The following is a 19,048-nucleotide window of genomic DNA, read 5'->3' as shown; positions in this document are numbered from 1 at the left end:
TAGGAAATGCACTCCTTAGAAACATCTTTAGAAGCCAGGAATAGAAGGAAGCTTAGTCATCTGCAAATTTGTTTTGGGGTGTTTTGTTTTGGTTTTATTCTGCCTTGAAGTGTTTTACAGAATTTTTGTTTACAAAGACTGTTCTTCAGTAAAACCTCCCCTGGCCCACTCTCCCTCCTCTCCCCACGTGGTTTTGAGCCTCAACAGCATAGTGGCGCTAACAAAATATTAAATACAGAGACCAAACAGATGAAAAAAATCAAATGTTAGACCTGATGCTTATTGCTTAGTGTGCTTAGGGAGGTGGTAGACAGGCTGAGAGATTGGGAATTGCTTCATTTCTATGTAGTATTTTCTTCTACTGCTAGTCTTTGTCGTTTCCTGTAGCCGCTTCAAATACAGCGTGGAATTTTTACCTTTGTGAAGAACAGCAGTGATAAATGATCTGCAAGGTATGTAGTTTTGGAAAAAGGAATAATAGAGAAAATATCTAGAGAAGACTCAGAAGGGTGTTTGGTTATAATATCTGAATGTTTTGACATGAACTATCACGTAATCAAGTATACAAACGCAAGTATTCTTTAAGCTTATTTAATTTATTTTGAATCCCAATAGCAAATATACACTACATAGATATATAATATATCCATTTTATACAGTACTGTCAATATTGAGAATTCTATGTGCTGACCTACGTAAGAAGTCAGGGCAGTTAAGTTCCAGCTATCTGCTTGCATTCAGCAATTTTAAGGTACTTACGTTAATGAGGGATTATTAACCTGTGTCATGTCAAAATATAAAAGAGGAAAAAAATTAAATGAAAAACATGATTACAATTCTGTAGATAAAAAAATGTTTGTGCTGGCCTAAAGGGAGTTTAATAATCATTCCTATTAAGCTTGAAGCATATGATAAGTCTTGAATCCTACTCTTTAATGTGCAGAGTGCATCATATCACATAGATAGCAAAACATTGAAGGACATTTTCCTCTTAAAGGTGCAAGAAAAAATACCAAAAACTTTTAAAGGTTTCTTGCGTTTTAGTTCTTGATATGAAACTCTCTTGCATCTCATTCACTAGATTATAAAAATATGTTCTAGTTTGGACACAAAAGACCTCACAATAACGTACCTTCTTATTGCAACTTTGCTGATTATCAAAAATTGCACAAAAAGTTGTCCTTGAAGTCTGATACTTTTTTTTTTTTTTTTTAGCAGAGGAAAGGGTCCTTACTGTGGAAAAAGTCACTTCCACTTGACTTTCAGAATTTATTTAGAAGAAAGAATATGTCAAAACTATGTGATTTAAGTAAAGGATTTAACATCTGTAATAGGAAACATCAAATACAGTTTCCAGTTCCACTTTCTGTAAGATATAAAGGCTTTTGTTTATTATTCAAATGTAGGCTGAACATTGTCAAATATTACAATGGATCCTACTAACATATTGTTTCTAATTAATTAGCTCTGACATAGTAAATACTTTGTAAACTGGTTAAAGAGTGTAAAATTAGCATTTTTCTGCAAATTTCAAGTATTGTAGAACTGATTTGGACAGCTTGCTTTTTAAAACAACCAACTTCAGTATCACTTGAGGAAGTTTCCGAGTTGCACACTGTTTCTGGCTAAAATGCAACGGAAGGTTGAAGGCTGAACCTCCCAGTACTTTACAGGATTATTGAAGAGGCTTATGCCACTGTATAATGCTTTCTTCTTTCTTCTTCCTGTCGGACAGAAATCATTGACTCCCAGTTTTGCAATGTGGTTGGAATGAAGGAAGACTACCTGCAGCAATAAGAAACAGGAAAATATAATAGTTAGTATGTAAATGGGAAAAATATCTAAACATTCATTGGCATGTAGATAACTGAGTTTTGCCATGAGATCAGTTGTTGGATGAAGACCTTAGTAGTAACAGGAATTAAAAATTTGTGTTAAATCCTAAAAAAAGTCTTCCTTCTGCCACAGTCTGTCTCTCAAAAAAAGTTACATAGTATTTTATGAGTGTGTTGCCAGAATAATTGGACTCTACTCTTATGGAACACTCTCCTAAAACGCAATTTGACATTCTCTTATAGTAAGAATTATAACGATGCAGTATTATATCATCCCCTAATCCAAATTTTCAGTGATTTAATAAATTTTTAAAAATAGTCTCTAGAAAAGTTCGTATTGGGAGAGATTTGTCAGGATGGTAATAGGAGCAGATCAGTCTAATGATGATGTAGCTTAAATTAGTGGGGGGAAAAAAAAAGGGGGGGGCTTGTAATAGCGGAGTTTAGAATTTGTTAATGAAATACTGTAGGTGGACAGAAGAATTCTTTTGTTTGTGTATATATATATTTTTCAATTACATTGTAAGTTGGTGTTTGTTTTTTTAAAAATATGTATGTATCAAAATATTTCCCTTTAATTAGAAGTGAAATGAGAAGTGGAAAGAAGTGAAATTCAGAGGTAAAAGCTTTTACCTAATAGCTTATCATGCCCTCTGTCATCTGTGCATTTCTTCATGTTTCCCCAAGATTTGTTCTGCTCTGTATCCTAAGGTATATGTCATCTTATAAAACATAGATGACTTTAATTGCTATTCCAGAATTCAGGAAATAAATGCGTTTTGAAGGCATTTTATGTAGAATTTATTTAGTTCTAAATACAAATTTTAAAATCTTACCACTTCAACCTCATAAATAATTTACATTGGATTTAAGACTTTTCAGTGTGGGAATGGAAAAATTTCCACTCTGTCTTGCTAAAATGGAAACTAATAAACCTGTAACAAACTTTCTGGAAACATTATCTGGGTGTAGCATGTTGTTATTCTTTTTTTCTAGGAAGTGATCCTGCTGTTTGATTTTGTTTATTTCTTTAGGAACCTATATGATTTCAGGTTTTCCTCATATGAGTGTAATGTCAAAATATTTGTGACAGTTAAATATGGTTTTTAATTATATCCTAATCAGTATGGCATTGTGAAATCAAACAACTTGTAACTACTGGAGTTTTCTATGAAGTTTAATGTATGACCTGCAGATATTTCAGTTCGGGCAATCCAGGAGGAACTTTCTTGAGCTTATTTTTTTCAAGGTGGATTTCACGTATACTTGGTATATTGGCAAAACTTCCATTTTCCACATCTTTGATTTTGTTATTCCCAAGGCCTAGCCTAGAAATAGTACAAGGAACATTTAATTAAACATTAATTGAGATTCACAACAGCATTGAAGAGCATAATTATTTTTTTTTAAGATTGCAATACACAGGAGTAGACATAGGAGGGAAAAGAACAACAGGGGAAAGATGATGAAATTTTACCTCTTATAGAAAAAAAAAACCAACCATGATCTAACAAATATTTCCTCTTAATCTCCACTTAAAGGACAAAAACTAGTCTGATGTGAGCAATTTTTTGAGCAATTTTTTTTAGTGTCAAGAGTTAAAATGATAAACATCAACCCGTATGCTTGTAAGATAAATCACGCCCTTTTGTCAAGTAGTATGGCTACAAAGTAAACTCACAGAACTAAAAATTGTTTTTCTAATAAATAGCCAAAGAGCAGCACGTCTTGCAAAGAAAGTTATTTATGTATATATAAAAAATAAGCAGGACTGCCTTCTTTCCTACTTCCACATTTTCCTTAAAATAGGCTTTAGTTAGGATTTTTGCTATAAGACTTCAACCTGCGTTGCTAGGAATGTGATTCAGAAGGTGGAGGCACAGGTCGATTTGGAGTTGTTCTTTCCACGCATCCTTCAATCCCCTTTTTTTCCTTTCTTAATTTCTTCAGAAACTGCAGTTGGTGTGTAAACACGGTTCAGTAAGTCATCTTTGATAGTAGTTTCTGTACCAAATCCAAAATTCAGAGCTGCTCAGCCATGTTTTCAGAGTACTTAGCTGAGCTTTAGAGAAAGAACTTCCTTCTTTTGTCCTACATCAGTGATACATTCCTCAGAAACATTTTTCGTTTTAGTAAACGCCATCACATTTGGAAACAGTTATTGAATTGTTCCTTTACCAGCTACTGTATTTCTCTCAGGCTAGTTTTCAGGAGATAAATTTATCTTCTCTTATAATTTACCAGTTTTCCCATGTGTTTGTAAAACAAGTCTCAAATTTCTCTTTTTTTATGCCATCCTTTTATATTTTTCTTTGTGGTGTGTATGGATTGTCTCCTTCCAGTACACTTAGGCTTTCTCTGGAATCAAAAAGCAGTTATGACTCTTAAATCCTATAAGTTTAGTTGCAAGGAAGGCATTGTGTTCCTAAACCAAAAATCAGTTGGTGTTGCTGTCTACTTCATTTTGGGGGGCAATTTGTGAGATGAGTTACCAAGGAGTTAAAATGCCTGGGCCTGAGAGGGAACAGGCTAGAGAAAAATAGTGAATACTGCTGATAAATAATGTGACCAAAAAGGTTCGTATATTCCGAGTATGAGAAATACATGCAATGCTTAATTGAGGCATATTACTACTAGCACATTAAGAGATACTGTATAAAAGCCATGCTATATTACACAACACCCATGTGCCGTGAGGTAAGAGTTTATGGTGATTACATTTTGTAATCAGATGCTGTTCTTAATGTACACTTCCATTACGAACTGCAGGCAAGACAGGTGCTAACAAGGCTAATGTTTGTGGCGGGGGGGGTGTGTGTGTGTGTTTTGTTTTGTTTTTTAAGTTTGATCTTATTTACAGCAGTTCTTACTAAAACACTTAACATTTTTAATTCTTTTTTCTCCCATTAACAAACAAGTATCAAAGGAGGGATCCTGCCAGGCCTGACGTTTTGTCAAATGAAAGCGTTCTGTGTGGTAATTTTACCTTTGAAGATCTTTATACCGGTTAAAATCTTCAAGTTCGATTGCTGTGATCTTATTGTCATCTAAATGAAGTTCTAGTAGACTGGAGGGCAAATCTGATGAAAAGCAAATGCACGGTATGAGAAAAAATAAGCCAACTTATTTTTGTTGAAATACTTATTATGTTCCAAACACCTTCTTTCCTTTGTGTTTAGGATTGGGTGAAGAATCTCGGGGGGGTTGGTAGGACCTTCTGCACCAAAGAAGTGGTAATTAGATACAAGTATGTTACTTTTTTAAAAAAATCATCAACAACGTTTGGTTTAAAATAGTAACTTTAAAAAAAAAATTAAGTTGTGAAAGTGCATATGCTAATGTCAAGATTTCAGAGTTTCAAAATTTGGTATAATTTTGCTAGCTTTCTTTATAACGGCTTTCATGTACTTCTGGTTAACCTGTCAAAGATGTGAATTGTATGTTATGTGCAGTTGTCTAATACTTGGTAGTCAAAATCCTACTCCTGTGGAACCTGTGATAGTTTTTTGTAGATAAGCATTTTCTTCCAAACAATGCAACGCTTGTGCTGTTATAGCTCCTAACATGTGATCTGGGAGGAAACTTCCAGAAATCTCCAAGCAAATTGAGATACTTGATATGCTCTTTCCCGTGCCGGTACGCAGAACGTTTTCTCGTGTGGTACCAGATAGTCCCAATACAGAGCTGTCAGTGAGCAGACCAGGAAGTGGAGAATCTTTTTTACAACGTCCTTTTAGTGAGGGCAGAGAAAGATAGTCACAAGTTTGAATTTCTATTTGCTGATCTCATATTCAGTTTTACTAACATCTGTCTAGGTGGCACCCTGACACCAAGCAAGACAAACCACGTGTTTCTGTTACTAATATGGCTCAGGAGAGCGCTGCTCCCATTGCTATTTGCTGTAGCATTGCAATACTGCAGAAAAGGGGTATGCTTTACAGTCGGACTTTATGCCAGTTGACGTGCTTTGGTGTCTGTGTGTTTGGGCTTTTTCCCAGTTTACATTCCAGTTTACAGTTTACCCAGGTGCTGCTTGTGTCTGAGTTACAATATTAAGAGGGAAGATTACCCATCTCTCCATTTTAGATTTTAAGTGCATTTTGTATGTTACGTTTTTTTTAATCTTTCTGTGTCACTATAACATTTGCAGATACAAGGATCTACAAAATTAGTTTCCATTTGTGTAGAATCTGTTCACCATGAAATCCTGTTTGTTTATGATTTGTTTATGTGTTTGACACCACATATTGGACCTCATGCTGTCTTTCCTTATAGGAGATTTCTCTATAACAAAGACAAAATTGAATAATTTTACGTATGTTTTATTTTTGTGATAAGTCATAGGAGATGGTAGTATGATGATACTAGAGAATGTCTTTTTGTGTGTGTGTGTGTTGGGGAGTGTCACCACAGGCAGCCAGTTTCTGATAGTGAAATTACCTTAATTGGGGTGAGTTGGTTTTGTTTGTTGTTGGGGTTTTTTTTTTTAGCATTCTCTTCTGCAGGGATGCTTTTGCATATGTATCTGTCTATAAGAAGAGATTAAATTTAATAAAAACAAGTTCTTTATCTGAATGATCCAGAAATAAATATCTTAGGGGCTGTTTAGTTTCGCTGTAAGTTGATGAATGATAAAACATACGGTATTCTGTTTCTCCGTTTTTCTCTTAGCTAGTAGTTTTGAGCAGTTGAAAATAACGATAATTTGGTTAAATACTATGGGGACCTACAGAAAATGCAGGTAGTGTTGTACTGAGTTCCTTAGCGCTACTTTTTTGTGCGTGGAGGTCAGTGAATTGCAAAGTTAGTGTTTTAATTTATTACTACCGCCAAATCCCAAGTTAGCTGTTTAATATGAAAGAGAGACTGAATTTTCTAGTGTGTTATGTTGAATTTAATTGAAATGTTAATAATAAATTTCATTTAGCAAAACCCCATGAAAAGGGGTATAAAATGCTGTGTTGGGTTTTGCATTAAGGTGGTTGTATTGCACAGCATATTTGAGCTATGGAGTTGCTTGAAACGTTCAACATCAAAGTCAGAAATTTTGGAGTTTCACTTTAAATGGGAAGTGGGAATTCTGTATGACCCACATCAAATATCAGGGAGTTTATCCTTTCTTTGTAGGGATTTTTGAGAGGCTGATGTGAAAGATGTGAAGTGACATCTTATGATCATTTTCTTCACATTGTTTCTCCCAAGAAGAGTCTCTGGATGACTGAGAGGAGCGGATCGGGGCGGGGGGAGGACGGGGAGAAGGCAGGAGAGGGGGCTGGAGAGCCAGTGTACATGCACAATCATGCCCACTTTTGAGATGTAGGATTAGATACTAAGTGCAAAAAGAAAAATAAGGTAGGAGGTGGTTTGGTTGTAATGAACAATACAAAACAGAATTTATGAACGTTTTAATAATCATATCAATGCTAAAGCATTCTATTTAAGAGCATACTGGTATACGTCAAAAAGAAAAGTTAAAAACAAAGCATACCTTTAGGAACTGAAGTTAATTTAGCTTCTGCAATTCTTATATGATAGATATTTACTCCTTCAAAAGCCCCTGGCTCTATTCCATCATTGTTAAGGGGGTTTGCACTCATTTCTGTCCAACAGAAAAAAAATAAAAGTATTTATGACAGAAGAATTTTTTGTATGTTAGACTAAGTTATAAACAGCTGATTTTGTTTAATTTATAACTTCTGATGTTCTAAGCGTTAATTAATGTTTAGCTTTGTTAATTAATGTTTAGTTAATTAATGTTTTACCTTTCTGAGGGGTGGAAGTCACAGCTTTCCGTGAATACAAGCTACCTAACTTGGTTTGCAGAGTTATCAGAAACATGACCTATGTAGCAACTTCACATAGAAATTCAATTCACAGCACGGATATCTCTTTAAGAGGAAATTGCACATTGAGGAAATGTTTGAATGAAAATTATATTTAGTGTTACGTTTTTGATAAAGACATTTTCTTTTCTACTTAATTGGACTTACCTAAAACATGTAGAGACTTCATTCCTTTAAATGCATCCTTGTGGATTTTATTAACCTTATTAGCATGAATTCTGAGCTCTGCTAAAGTTTTTGGTAGATTTGTTGGAATCTCAGTTAGCTGGTTATGGGACAAATACAGTCGTCGTAGCTTCTTTGTTGGTTGAAAGGCTTTTGGATGGATCTTGGATATTTTATTGTTGTTCAAAGCCAGTGCCTATGAGATATGGGAAAAGCAATACGAAGAAAATTTCTTTACACAGTAATGTTATTATTATGGATTTTAAGTCATGAATTCAATATAATTTAACAGTGAAGTATTTTATATATTTTATTTTTTCCATCCTACCAAACTTTAGCACTTTGTATATACTTTGGGCCTTTCAATTGATTGTGAAAAACAAAAAAGAATCTGGAAACTGGAGCATCAACTAGAAGGTAGAGGAAAAACTAGTCAGAGCTGACAAGGTGGCGATGGGTAATGAGAAGAATTGGCAAAACAATATGTTTGTCTTCATGTATGTTTTGGAATTGTATGGGGGTGTTATTCTTTTTTGTTGTTGTTCCTTAGTGCAGACAAATTCTCAAAACTCAGAATTTCATCTTTTATTTCAGCATAATGCTGCAAAATAAAAGTCAGGTTTTTAACCTGAATTTCTTAATGTTTGTATATGACTGAAATACACATGAATTTACATCTTATTTGTCATAATTTTGCAACTCCTGTGAATTTAAGTCTCTCTTCTGTACAGTACGGTAGTCTCTTTTTTGGGACATTTTTTTGTTCTTAGTTGCTATGTGTTATCAGACAACTTGTAATGAGTTACTACAGACAACAAAATATGAGTTATCTGAAATTATTTTGTATATCAAATCACATCTCTTCATTTCCATATCTAGACTATTCATTTCTGTTCCTTTTGTACTTCTTTGAGCTGTCGGTAAGTCGTCTGCTCTCTGGAATTACACAGAATCACAGAATGATAGGGGTTGGAAGGGATCTCTGGAGATCATCTAGTCCAACCCCCTGCCAGAGCAGGGTCACCCAGAGCAGGTGGCACAGGGACACGTCCAGGCGGGTTTGGAATATCTCCAGAGATGGAGACTCCACCCCCTCTCTGGGCAGCCTGTGCCAGGGCTCTGCCACCCTCACAGGAAAGAAGTTCCTCCTCATGTTCAGGTGGAACTTCCTATGGTCAAGTTTGTGCCTGTTACCTCTTGTCCTGTCGCTGGGCACCACTGAAAGAGTCTGGCCCCATCCTCCTGACACCCACCCTTTAGGTACTGATAAGTATTGATGAGATCCCCCCTCAGTCTTCTCTTCTCCAGGCTAAACAGACCCAAATCCCTCAGCCTTTCTTCATCAGAGAGGTGTTCCATCCCCCTAATCATCTTCGTACCCCTTGGAATTGTGGATGGGAAAGTAGACCAAAAAAGAATTAATCCTTTTTTTCCCCGCAAAAAATGGGGATAGCTTAAGGAAATAAACAGGAAATGTTCCTTCCTAATCCAAGTTGCCATCTGTGCCTTTGGCAAGTAGACTAGTACTCAGACAAGCTGTACAAAGTAAACTGTGCTTTCAGTAAAAATTTTGTTAGGCCTTGCCACAAATTAACTGATGAGAAAAATCAACACAGCTCAGAGTTTTCAGTTATCACATAATTAAGTGATGACTCTAATATATAATGTGGCGATTGCTGATGTAGTCCAGTGACTTTCTCAGTCGCTGGAGGTTAGTTTCTGTAGGATGTTTTATACTTAATATAAACCACAGTTAGTGTGCTTACCCCTGACTTGCTGTTAAGACCATTCTGTACCCAGACATGAGACATTTGAGGGGAATTGGAAACTCTTAACCATTAACAAGCTCATTCATAAACAGATGCGGTAAATTTTCAGTTCTTTTGCAGAAACTAAATTCAGCTGAAAAGGATTTGTTTTATGTTAATGTGTGTTTCATGTCTTTCTAATGTGGAATAGAATCTCTTTAATTTGCTATAGCTTGTGGAACAGATTTGTCATTTTTACAATGAAAACTTTTAAATTGTCAATATTCGTTGGTACAGTATCTAGGGTGACATCTTACACAAATAGCTGTTCCAAAAAAGATGTAGTCTACCTTTCCAGGCCTCTGAGACTCTCTTACTTTCTTTCATTATAAAAAGGGATTATTGCATACTGTAATTTATCAGTTGCCAGTGATACTTATTTTAAAGCCTATCTCTACATGCATACTTGAAGTGTCTGAAAGAATATTAGTAAAGCACCTGACTTTTTCAGTAATTCAGTGTTGGTCTGCTTTCTGTTCAGGTCAGTTGGATTTGTAACATTGATTTCAGTGGTGTGTTAGTTGTATGCTGTGTGCTTTTGAAAATACCCTCAGAAAATATCATTCTAGTTCTCCTGTGAGCTTAAGTTCTTTCTGCTATTTTACAGCTAAGTAGATAAAAAAGGCACACTTGTCTTGCAGCCTTTAAAATGTAGGGAGTGTTTCTGTGCACGCTGAGGACTGAATAAATCTTGAGGGTCTTTTTGGCAAGATACGTATGGTACATTTTCTGGATGTTATAGAAAGTAGAATAGTTCTTATAGCTCAAAGAAATTTGGTTCTTACTATGTGGGAGCAGTCAAATATGCAGACATTACACTGTAATTTTATGCATACTATCGGAGAAGAAAATTACCATTTGTATTTTAAAATATTTGATTGCTAAATAAGATTTCAAACTTGGAAAATAGCAAGCTTACATAAAGTGATGTGAGTCCTTGGAGATCGTTTTCCTTGACCTCTCTAATTTTGTTGTTTTGAAGGTCAATCATACGGGTATCTGGTGGAATGTTGCGAGGTATTGATGTCAAACCTATTAAGTATGTGAGATAAACAGAAGCATTATGTGCCTGTATATAAGTCCAAAGAAATGAACTGTGAAATAGCAAAACACAGTAAGATTGTTGATGATTATGGTGGGAAAGAAAATACAAACAGACATAAAGCAAAGGATAGAAGGGTATGATGACAGGGTTTCAGGAGGAACTGCTTCTATCCCTGATAGAATTAATTGTATAAATTCCCCAATCCAGTGAACTGTTCAGTTACAAAAACACTTCATTTCATGCCGTCTGAGATCCTGAATCAGCAGAAGATACTAGCAGGGGATAGTAACTTTCTTGTCAGTGGAAATGCTGATGCATCAAATGCTAAATGCTGGTCTAGTTTATTATAAATTATTCCACAATTAATAGGTTACAGTTATTTAAAATGAAGTCTATTAACAGGGTGGTTTTTTTTTTTTTTTCCTATGTGTGAGTTTAAATGAAGGGGATTGCAATCTGTAAAACAGATGCATTAACCACAGGTTATTGCTGTCAGCAAAAGTTTATTTTGATTGCTTAATAATTGCACATTTTAAAAAAACCCAGAAATTTATGCATTGACTGAATGTTTTTAAGGCACGAGGAGTCTAGGATGAAGTTCAGGATGGTGACAGAGCTGTGATGAGAACGAATGTCATTGCCACTGTGCTAGTGGCAGGAGCATAGTCCTTTCATTACCTTGAATCATGGGAAAATTTCAATGAACACTAATTCAAATTGGCACGATTAATAATGAATTCATATTTAAGGACTAGTATGTATCTGCAACAGTGACAGCAGTAGATTTGCCTTTGGTTAAAACGTTACCAGTGATGTGCACTTTAATGGCAGTTAAGCTGAGCAAACAGTTTGTATCCCATTTATGCACTTGCATTAAACTTCCTTCTGGTTTATTCACAGCCTGGTTTTCCATTGTTATGTTTTCTTGTCATTTGACCTGTTGCTTTAATGAAGTATTTATTTAATGAAGTACTTATTTAGCCATAGTCTTTTTTGAGACATGGGACTAATAGCTTGTCTAATTCAAACAGAAGGTAGATACAGCAAACTTTTGTGCTCCTCTGTTTGGATATAACTTCATGGCAGTAAACGAAACAGGAGAGACTGTGATCTGAAATGTAAATTTAAGCATTTTTGCATTCTGTGATAGTTCACTTTGTGGTTAAAAAGCTGTGCAGATTATATGTTCTTATTAACCCAAATAAATATTCCGTTAAATAGTTTCTCAGTTATTTGTTACATATTCTAAATGCCTATTCATTTTATGCTGTTATCAATAGAAGTCAATGCTAATGGAAGGTGGCTATAGCAGTTTATTCATTTTCTAAACTGATACACACAAACTGGGAAAACATGTTGTAAAAAGAACTCGACAAATTAGTTGCTGGACACAAATTAGATATGGTTTGCAAGCCTAATTGAAAAAATGTAAGCTTCTTTTGAAAATGACTTGTAAAGGAATGTGTGAATGTGTGCAATTTATGGAGCTGTAGAATTCATCTTTTAAAAGGCAAATCCTCCAAAGGAGAGGCCAGCGGAGAACAGACACACAAATTCATTCTTACCTAGGTCAGAGCAATGGACAACTCTCACATAGCACTGGCATCCAAAGGGGCATATTGGGAATAGATCAAAAGGCATTAGTGGTATAATTGGTTCAGTGGTTGGAAAAAGAGAATTGTCATCATCGTCGTCATCATCATCATCTTCCATATCTTGGAGCATCATATTCTTTAGTGTAAAATATGAAGGATCAACGAAAGGTTTGGCAGAGCACAAAGCCAAGAAGAGGAGGAGTGTGTATTCTTTCATATCTTCTTGATCAGAATAGCCAATCTTGAAGAGGAAAGTAAACAAACAAAAACCCAAACACGAGAATCAGTGAATGTGAAACAAAGGTATTGAACTCTTTACTTCAGTCCGCTATGGTCTGTGGTCCTGAAAAATGACCTGTTATGAATTAAGGTTTAATTAGTATAGGAAAGATGAAGAATATTAAAAACCTTCTCTAAAATATAGTATTTATACTGTTATTACAAAACTATATGTTATAATAAATACTATTAAAACATTCATCAGAAATTAATGTCACATCAAAGCTTTTTAGCTGAGTTTAAAAATAGTATCATCGTTCATTTCAGAGTTGGAAGAGTAATTTTTTCAGTAAATCTTGCCAAAACTTGGATTTATTTTATTCCTTCTCAATGGAAATGTATTTTTAATGAGATACGTGGGCATACATGCATTGCTTGTATCTAGAAAATGGGGAAATACTTGATTAGCAATACATAAAATTCACGCATCAGGATACTCCCTCAACACTTGTTATTCTACTCCCTAAACACTTCTAACTACGTACTACTTACTCTAATCTGGAAAAATAGAGTTTTCAGTCCTGACAACAGCTTTTCCCAAATTCCAGTTATTTGTATATTACTGCTATTGATAGAGGTTCACCTCTGTATTTTAATGCAAGCACATTTGTATATGACTTTTATTTGGTGAGGGCTCTTCTCTCTGACCGGGGCTTGTAGGTTATGGATCTGTGTCATTTGAAATCAGTAACTTATGTGACGTCCAGGAAAAAGCTGGAAACCAATACTTCTGCGTGCATATTTTTCAGTAAACATTGGGTTGGTTTTTTTTTAACCTAGCTTTATTGTCATAGGGCCTGTACATTGTAGTTAGGCAGCCAGCTGAAAGGAGATCAAAATGCACCATGCTTGAATTTAATGCCATGAAACTCATCAGCTTTGTGGATTACCTGTAACTTGAAAGTATCTTCCTTGTATAATCAAAGGTCCTTCAGTCTGGAAGACAGAAAGATGATAGATCTGTTACGGTACACACCTTCAAAGCAGAAAACCCCATGTGAAGATAGCTACAATTATTTTTTCCTGATGTTATTGAGAAGAATGTACAAGTTAGGAAGGACTTAAAAAGTAGATTTGTCTGGAGAAAAATATGACAGACTCTGTCTTATTATAGCTGTTCGTGCAGTTTCATTCAGCTTCTCTGGGTTCTAATTTTACCAGTTATCTTTTAGCCACACCTGACTAGGAAAACCAGGAGTCTGGTCCTACAGTATACTGTGTTACCTGAGTAATGCTGATCAAAATCCTTAGATATTTTCTACTTGCTCTGGTTTTATTCTGAAGGTGATTTTATTAACCATATAGCCCTATAAAACTAGACACAAGGGAAAAAAAAACTAGACACAAGGGGACACAAAAGATAGTAAGAATTGACACAGGATGTTCTGCAACTCTGAGAAAGGACTGTAAATTCAGCCCTTGGCTCTACATTGCTCCCCTCCAAATCGCAATTCCGGACGTTGTTTGGATCCAACAGCCCCCTCTTGGTCTGCACAGTGTGCTGTAGCAAATTTTATTATGCATATCCTGTTTATGAAAATGTTTCTATTTAGGCTGTTGTAGACATCTTCAGGGAAATACTAAATGGTTGTCAATTCTTGTTTGATAACCTAATTAAATGACTGCTGCTCTGTTTATAGCTGAAAAATATCTTTGTATAGGCATTTTGTCATTGGTCCTCAACTGCAGGGAAAGGAGTGCACTGGTTTGTACAAGGGTATTGACTTCGCTTATTCAAAATTCTGAGGTTTTGTTTGTATTGCTTTTTTCTATACAAGATCATTTTGATGTTTCATATATATGGTTCTTAACAGCATTAAAATGCTGTGTATTGCACACATGGCTACTGCTGTAATGTATACGTTTCAGGGTGCATAAAAAGATAAAAGCTAACAGTATTTAGATTACATAAAACTCAGCCTTTTGAAAAGAATGCAGTGACCCCTTCACCCCAAATATGTCTGAAAACAGAAGCACATTATACTTTGTATCTTGCAGATATGCAGCATATAATGGTAAGTTTAATGTTTATTGTAATCTTCCGGTTGTGTGCTCATTTAAGTACTGTATCTTTTACTGATTTGGCAATCTCTTAAAAGAATCTTCACACATATTTTCCCCATATATTTTCCTTTGTGTTCAAAATAATGTTCTCTTTCAATGATCCTGGAAAGAATTTTATAGTTGTACTTGCCATCTTGTACAATGTGTTTTCTTGAAAGCATCTTTAAATATAAACATTGCTGTGAACAAGATGTGGAACCTACATTTCTTTGTTTGTAGAGAATTGTGGTCCTGTCTGGCTGTACACCTTTGGAATATTTGGCCCTTTCAATCTTGTATTTCAGTTTCAGCAAAACAGCCAAATGTTCAGTAGTTTAGTCATCCCATTAATTAGGAGATGAGGAGTCTGAAGCTGTTCAGACTTCTGAGTTCTCCTTATTCTTGGGCAAGTGCTTCAATGGTTGGGTTTTCAGAGATGGGGGCACTCACAGTGGTTCTTCCCCTGTCTGCTTAGGTATTAATGGCAAAATGCTCTGTGCTTTATTCAGTGGTGGTGTACAATTTCTGGGTGTAGGGTATCAAGCATCGTAGCATGTATCATGTCTTGGGACATCTAGTTTCTAAATCCCTGCTGACTTCTATTTGTGATAGGCACTGGATGTAGAAGGTTTTACTGCACCTAAAGGATAATCTTTCATGTACATTCCCGAAATGCCCTTCTGGATCTGGTGCTAGGAATTTGTCTTATGAAACAATCTAAAAATCTGTTTCCACACTTGCACCCTTAGCAAATGGATTGCATGTTTCCTTTCAGAAATTAAAAAAACCCCGGTTATAATTTAAAACTATTTTCAGGTTGAGGCTGCGGTTGGAGTAGTGGCCAATTTGAACTCTTGAAAAACATGTGTTGTTCACAAATGGTTCTAGAAAAATAGTGTTGAAATATGTCATTGTTGAAATATATTAATCCTGTGAGTTAAATCTCTTGAAAGCAAGACTCTTTACAGAAGGAAGCCTGAGTTGTGATACATTTTTGGGGGGGGGAGATGGGGGGAAAGAGAAAAAGCCCATGCCTCATCTTCCCATTTTGCCATTAGGAAATCCTTATTGCTAACTGGCTTTGTAGTTAGGGGTGGTAATGAAGTTGGACTCCAGGTTTGCATTGGCCAAAGAATGGATTCCAAAAGAACTGCATTTTATGGAGGTTTTAAATTTTTTTTTTTCCTGGCTGAGGTTTTGAGTTTCCCAGTAAGCAGATGTTGATGTGTCTCTGTAGAAATGCTCTGACTCTGCAGGTCATCTCAAAGAACTTATACAAACTTTCCGCATGCTTAAACTTCAAGTGTAAAAGAATTAAAAGAAAATGAAAGCCTAAAATTTGAGATCCTAGTGATCTTTATGGAAATAGTTTAATTATTTTATCAAGAGAATTTTATGACCTATTTAGTTAATTGTTTCAGAAGGTACAGTCCATGAGTACTGCTGTACTAATGGCTCACTGCTGCCACTTGAGGCTTGTTATGCTCCCAGGTACATACTTTCGGTTCTCTCATACCAGCTCTTCCACTCAGGCTGTTCTCTGAGCTGATTGAACTCACTAAACAAGCATAAAACTAATGTGAGCAAGAAAAAAAGCCCAACGCATTCTTTCTGGGTGAACAAACTGAATCAGCATGAGTATCAGAGCCAGCACAAAGGAATGGGTGGAACAGCCTGGTTTAGGGGGACGGAACGTCAAATGGAAAGAGGGAAGGAGAAGAGGTGGGACAGCCATTCTTGACTTGTGCAAGCTGTTGGACAGGCTCAGGTGTTCTGTTGAATAATACTCTAAGCAGATAGATGACTGTTGCTTGGCCTTGTCCATTCTCATTTTTACAGTCTGGAAATATTGAAGATGAGTTTGAGAAATAGTGTAGCGAATTCAGGGGGAGCTCATGTACTTAGAGATTGTGTGGGAAATTCACACATAAGTGTGCAATAGTGCTGTGGCATGAAAATTCTAAACAGGAATTATGGGAAGAAAAACACATTGTGTGAGGTTAGTAGTTATGTTGTTAGTATGGGCTGCATGCATTAAGAAAAAAAAAAAAAGAACAAGTCTGGGTTAGTTGGCAGTTGCATGCCAGTCCTACAGCATGTGGTCTTTGTTGTCTTACCAGTTATGACACTGAAGGATTTAATAGATAACGTCTTAAGACTTAAAAAGACTAAATTGTATTTAGAAATCAATTCTGTTACCAGTGTGTGGAGGCGAATTTCCTATGTCATTGTTTCTGAAAAGGAAATGTTTAAAAGACACAGTGGTGGTCTTTACAGAGGCAAAGAAAAATCCCTCTGTTCATTAATAACACAAATCATTGCACTGTGCACAGATTTTGTCCAAAGAAAGGCAAGACCATAGCTGTTTTGAAAGCTGTATTTAAAAATAGTTCTGATTCTATTAGTCATTGTCCCATTCCAGAAATGAAAGGAGTTTATGTTTAACTCTTTGTCTACTCTATTGATTTACTTAAATTACTTAATAAAAACAGAAGGAAATTATTTGTTCAGTAAGATTACTGAAGAAATCATTCTGCCTTGAGAAACAGTCCAATATTGAATTATGTAGTATAGTAATGAAGAGCATGTTTACAAAATAATTTATGTTTAGAGAGTGTTTACTTTTTATGGAAAAATGCTTGACTCTTGTTTGTTACTGAATATGATCTATGAGCATTTCTAGGTTGTAGCTCATCTACAGTTCACTCTTTCATGTGTTGTTTTTATTTACTTTGGTGATATCTACTTTTTTAAAAAAAAAAACCCACAACTTGAATACCAAATTACAGGAAGTTAACACTGAGTTGTATCTGTAAGAACTGCTATAATTGTAGGATAGATTTTTCATAGATTGTAATAACTGAGGATAAAAAATTGTTGTCAGTTGTGAAGTTTTTCTGAGAAGTATTTAATAGTTAAATAATTCGCTGTAGCTTTCTTTGCTTTGCAGCTTAGATGTAGTAAATACAGAATTATTTCATCTGCAAAGTAGATTTTTTTCAAACGTTCAATAAAAAGAGTGGTACTTCTAACTCTGAATTACTTGACATTATTCATTTACACATAGTGACTGACAACCTGTTGCTTCTTTATTGCTACTTAAATAGAATAGATATTCAAACTGGACATACCTTGCAAGTTTGATAGTTCTTCCGGAAGCACTGTGATAATCCACCTGAGATCTTTATGTCCAGTTATTTCATATTAAAAAAAAAAATAGTGAAAAAGGAAGTTATGCTGAGTTCTGTGGAATGGAAAGTAAATATAAAGAAAAATTCCACTTCCAAACTTTGTGATCCTCCTGGCACTGTGGGTGATACCAGAGTAAAGTGCTGCTTCAGATTAGCCCATCTTAGTACTGAAGAATGATATTAAGGCGACTTGTTACCACTCATATGTTTTTCATCACTGCTTGTATTACAGCCAAGGCTTCTGGCTTAACTCTAGACGTCTAGTGGAAGACTTTGTAAAACCTGTAGTTTAATAATAGTTGACATCAGGCCATTGGAAGTACAGTGAGGTCCATTTCAGGTCATTCCTGCTATGGAATCACACTTCTTATTTATGATTTCATTAGCTGTTATTCTTTTAAAAGAAGTGTGACTTGAATAAAAGTATAAAACTTTAGCTAGGGGCAGAGTAAACCAATAACCTGTAGTGATCAGCATGTTGCCAAAACTTTCTAAGATTATAAAATTAGGAATTTGTTGTGTAGTTTGGTATAAATACTGCATCTTGCTTTCAGAAGACAACTATCTGGCTGGGGAAGATGATTCAAGAATGTAAAACATAGATCAGGTTTTATTAGTCAATATATTTAATTTATTTCTCTTGTGTATGAGAAATTAAGCATGTCTTTTATTTAAAATAGAGACAGTGTTTGCAATGTTCTGTGATAAGGATCGAAGTTGTGAGCTTAAAACAAAGTCTTTGAGAATTTGCACTGAGTTATATTGTTTGTGCTGACATGGACATCACAATATTTAGAAACTGGGTTATTCTTTGGTAGGCTGCCTGTTTATGTGTACTTCAGAAATGTATGACAAATTGAGTTTACCTAAAGCAAGTTTCAGTGTAACAGTTTGTGTCTTTCAATTTACAGTAATTTCTGTCTGTCCAATTCCATGCACATCTGACTTCATCTGTTTCTTTCATTAGCTCCTTTCTCTCTTAAGAGTCTGGTCTTGCTGGAAATTTTATCTTTTATTTTTAATATACATGTAATGTGGTGCTGTTTGCAAAATGACAGTTTAGATCGCGTATTAGGTATTTTGTCTACTGTTACTTAAGGAAGAAAAAGATACTATGCCAAAAATTAAAACTTTGGTGCTATCATATCAAACAAGATAAGGCTTGTGTTACCTGCTCCATTGTTTTTGCATGTGTTCCAGTTGCAGTAGCATAGATGAATGATGAAAAAGAGTCTCCCTATCAC

General features: G+C 35.4%; 2 protein-coding genes across 5 annotated transcripts in view; one reads left to right on the top strand and one right to left on the bottom strand.

Annotated features, from left to right (window-relative positions):
- Positions 1-19,048, top strand: part of CENPP (centromere protein P) — a 147,129-nt gene that overhangs the window by 61,342 nt on the left and 66,739 nt on the right. The window lies entirely within an intron of this gene.
- ASPN (asporin) lies at positions 584-18,066 on the bottom strand. 2 transcript variants are annotated; one of them, XM_074603289.1, is made up of 9 exons: positions 17,745-18,066; positions 13,461-13,506; positions 12,262-12,646; positions 10,571-10,683; positions 7,826-8,039; positions 7,324-7,434; positions 4,822-4,915; positions 3,025-3,163; positions 584-1,785 (listed from the first exon to the last, which is right to left on the bottom strand). In XM_074603289.1, the coding sequence occupies exons 3-9, from the start codon at positions 12,506-12,508 to the stop codon at positions 1,588-1,590; spliced, it is 1,116 nt and encodes a 371-aa protein (XP_074459390.1). In that variant the 5' UTR covers positions 12,509-12,646; positions 13,461-13,506; positions 17,745-18,066; the 3' UTR covers positions 584-1,587. The 2 variants fall into 2 exon arrangements, with proteins under 2 accessions (XP_074459390.1, XP_074459389.1); XM_074603288.1 differs by having other exon boundaries at positions 12,262-12,532.

The sequence above is a fragment of the Larus michahellis genome, chromosome 10 (genome assembly GCF_964199755.1).
Source record: "Larus michahellis chromosome 10, bLarMic1.1, whole genome shotgun sequence".
Lineage (NCBI taxonomy): Eukaryota > Metazoa > Chordata > Aves > Charadriiformes > Laridae > Larus > Larus michahellis.
This window is presented reverse-complemented; position numbering and strand designations above follow the sequence as displayed.

What these genes read in the sequence shown, in the direction of transcription:
- ASPN (XM_074603289.1), bottom strand. Translation starts at nt 12,508, where the DNA reads ATGAAAGAATACACACTCCTCCTCTTCTTGGCTTTGTGCTCTGCCAAA. An exon ending in CGGTATAAAGATCTTCAAAG is followed by an intron (nt 3,164 to 4,821) that starts GTAAAATTACCA and finishes TACTATTTCTAG; the next exon opens with GCTAGGCCTTGGGAATAACA. An exon ending in CCGAACTGAAATATCTGCAG is followed by an intron (nt 1,786 to 3,024) that starts GTCATACATTAA and finishes TTATTGCTGCAG; the next exon opens with GTAGTCTTCCTTCATTCCAA.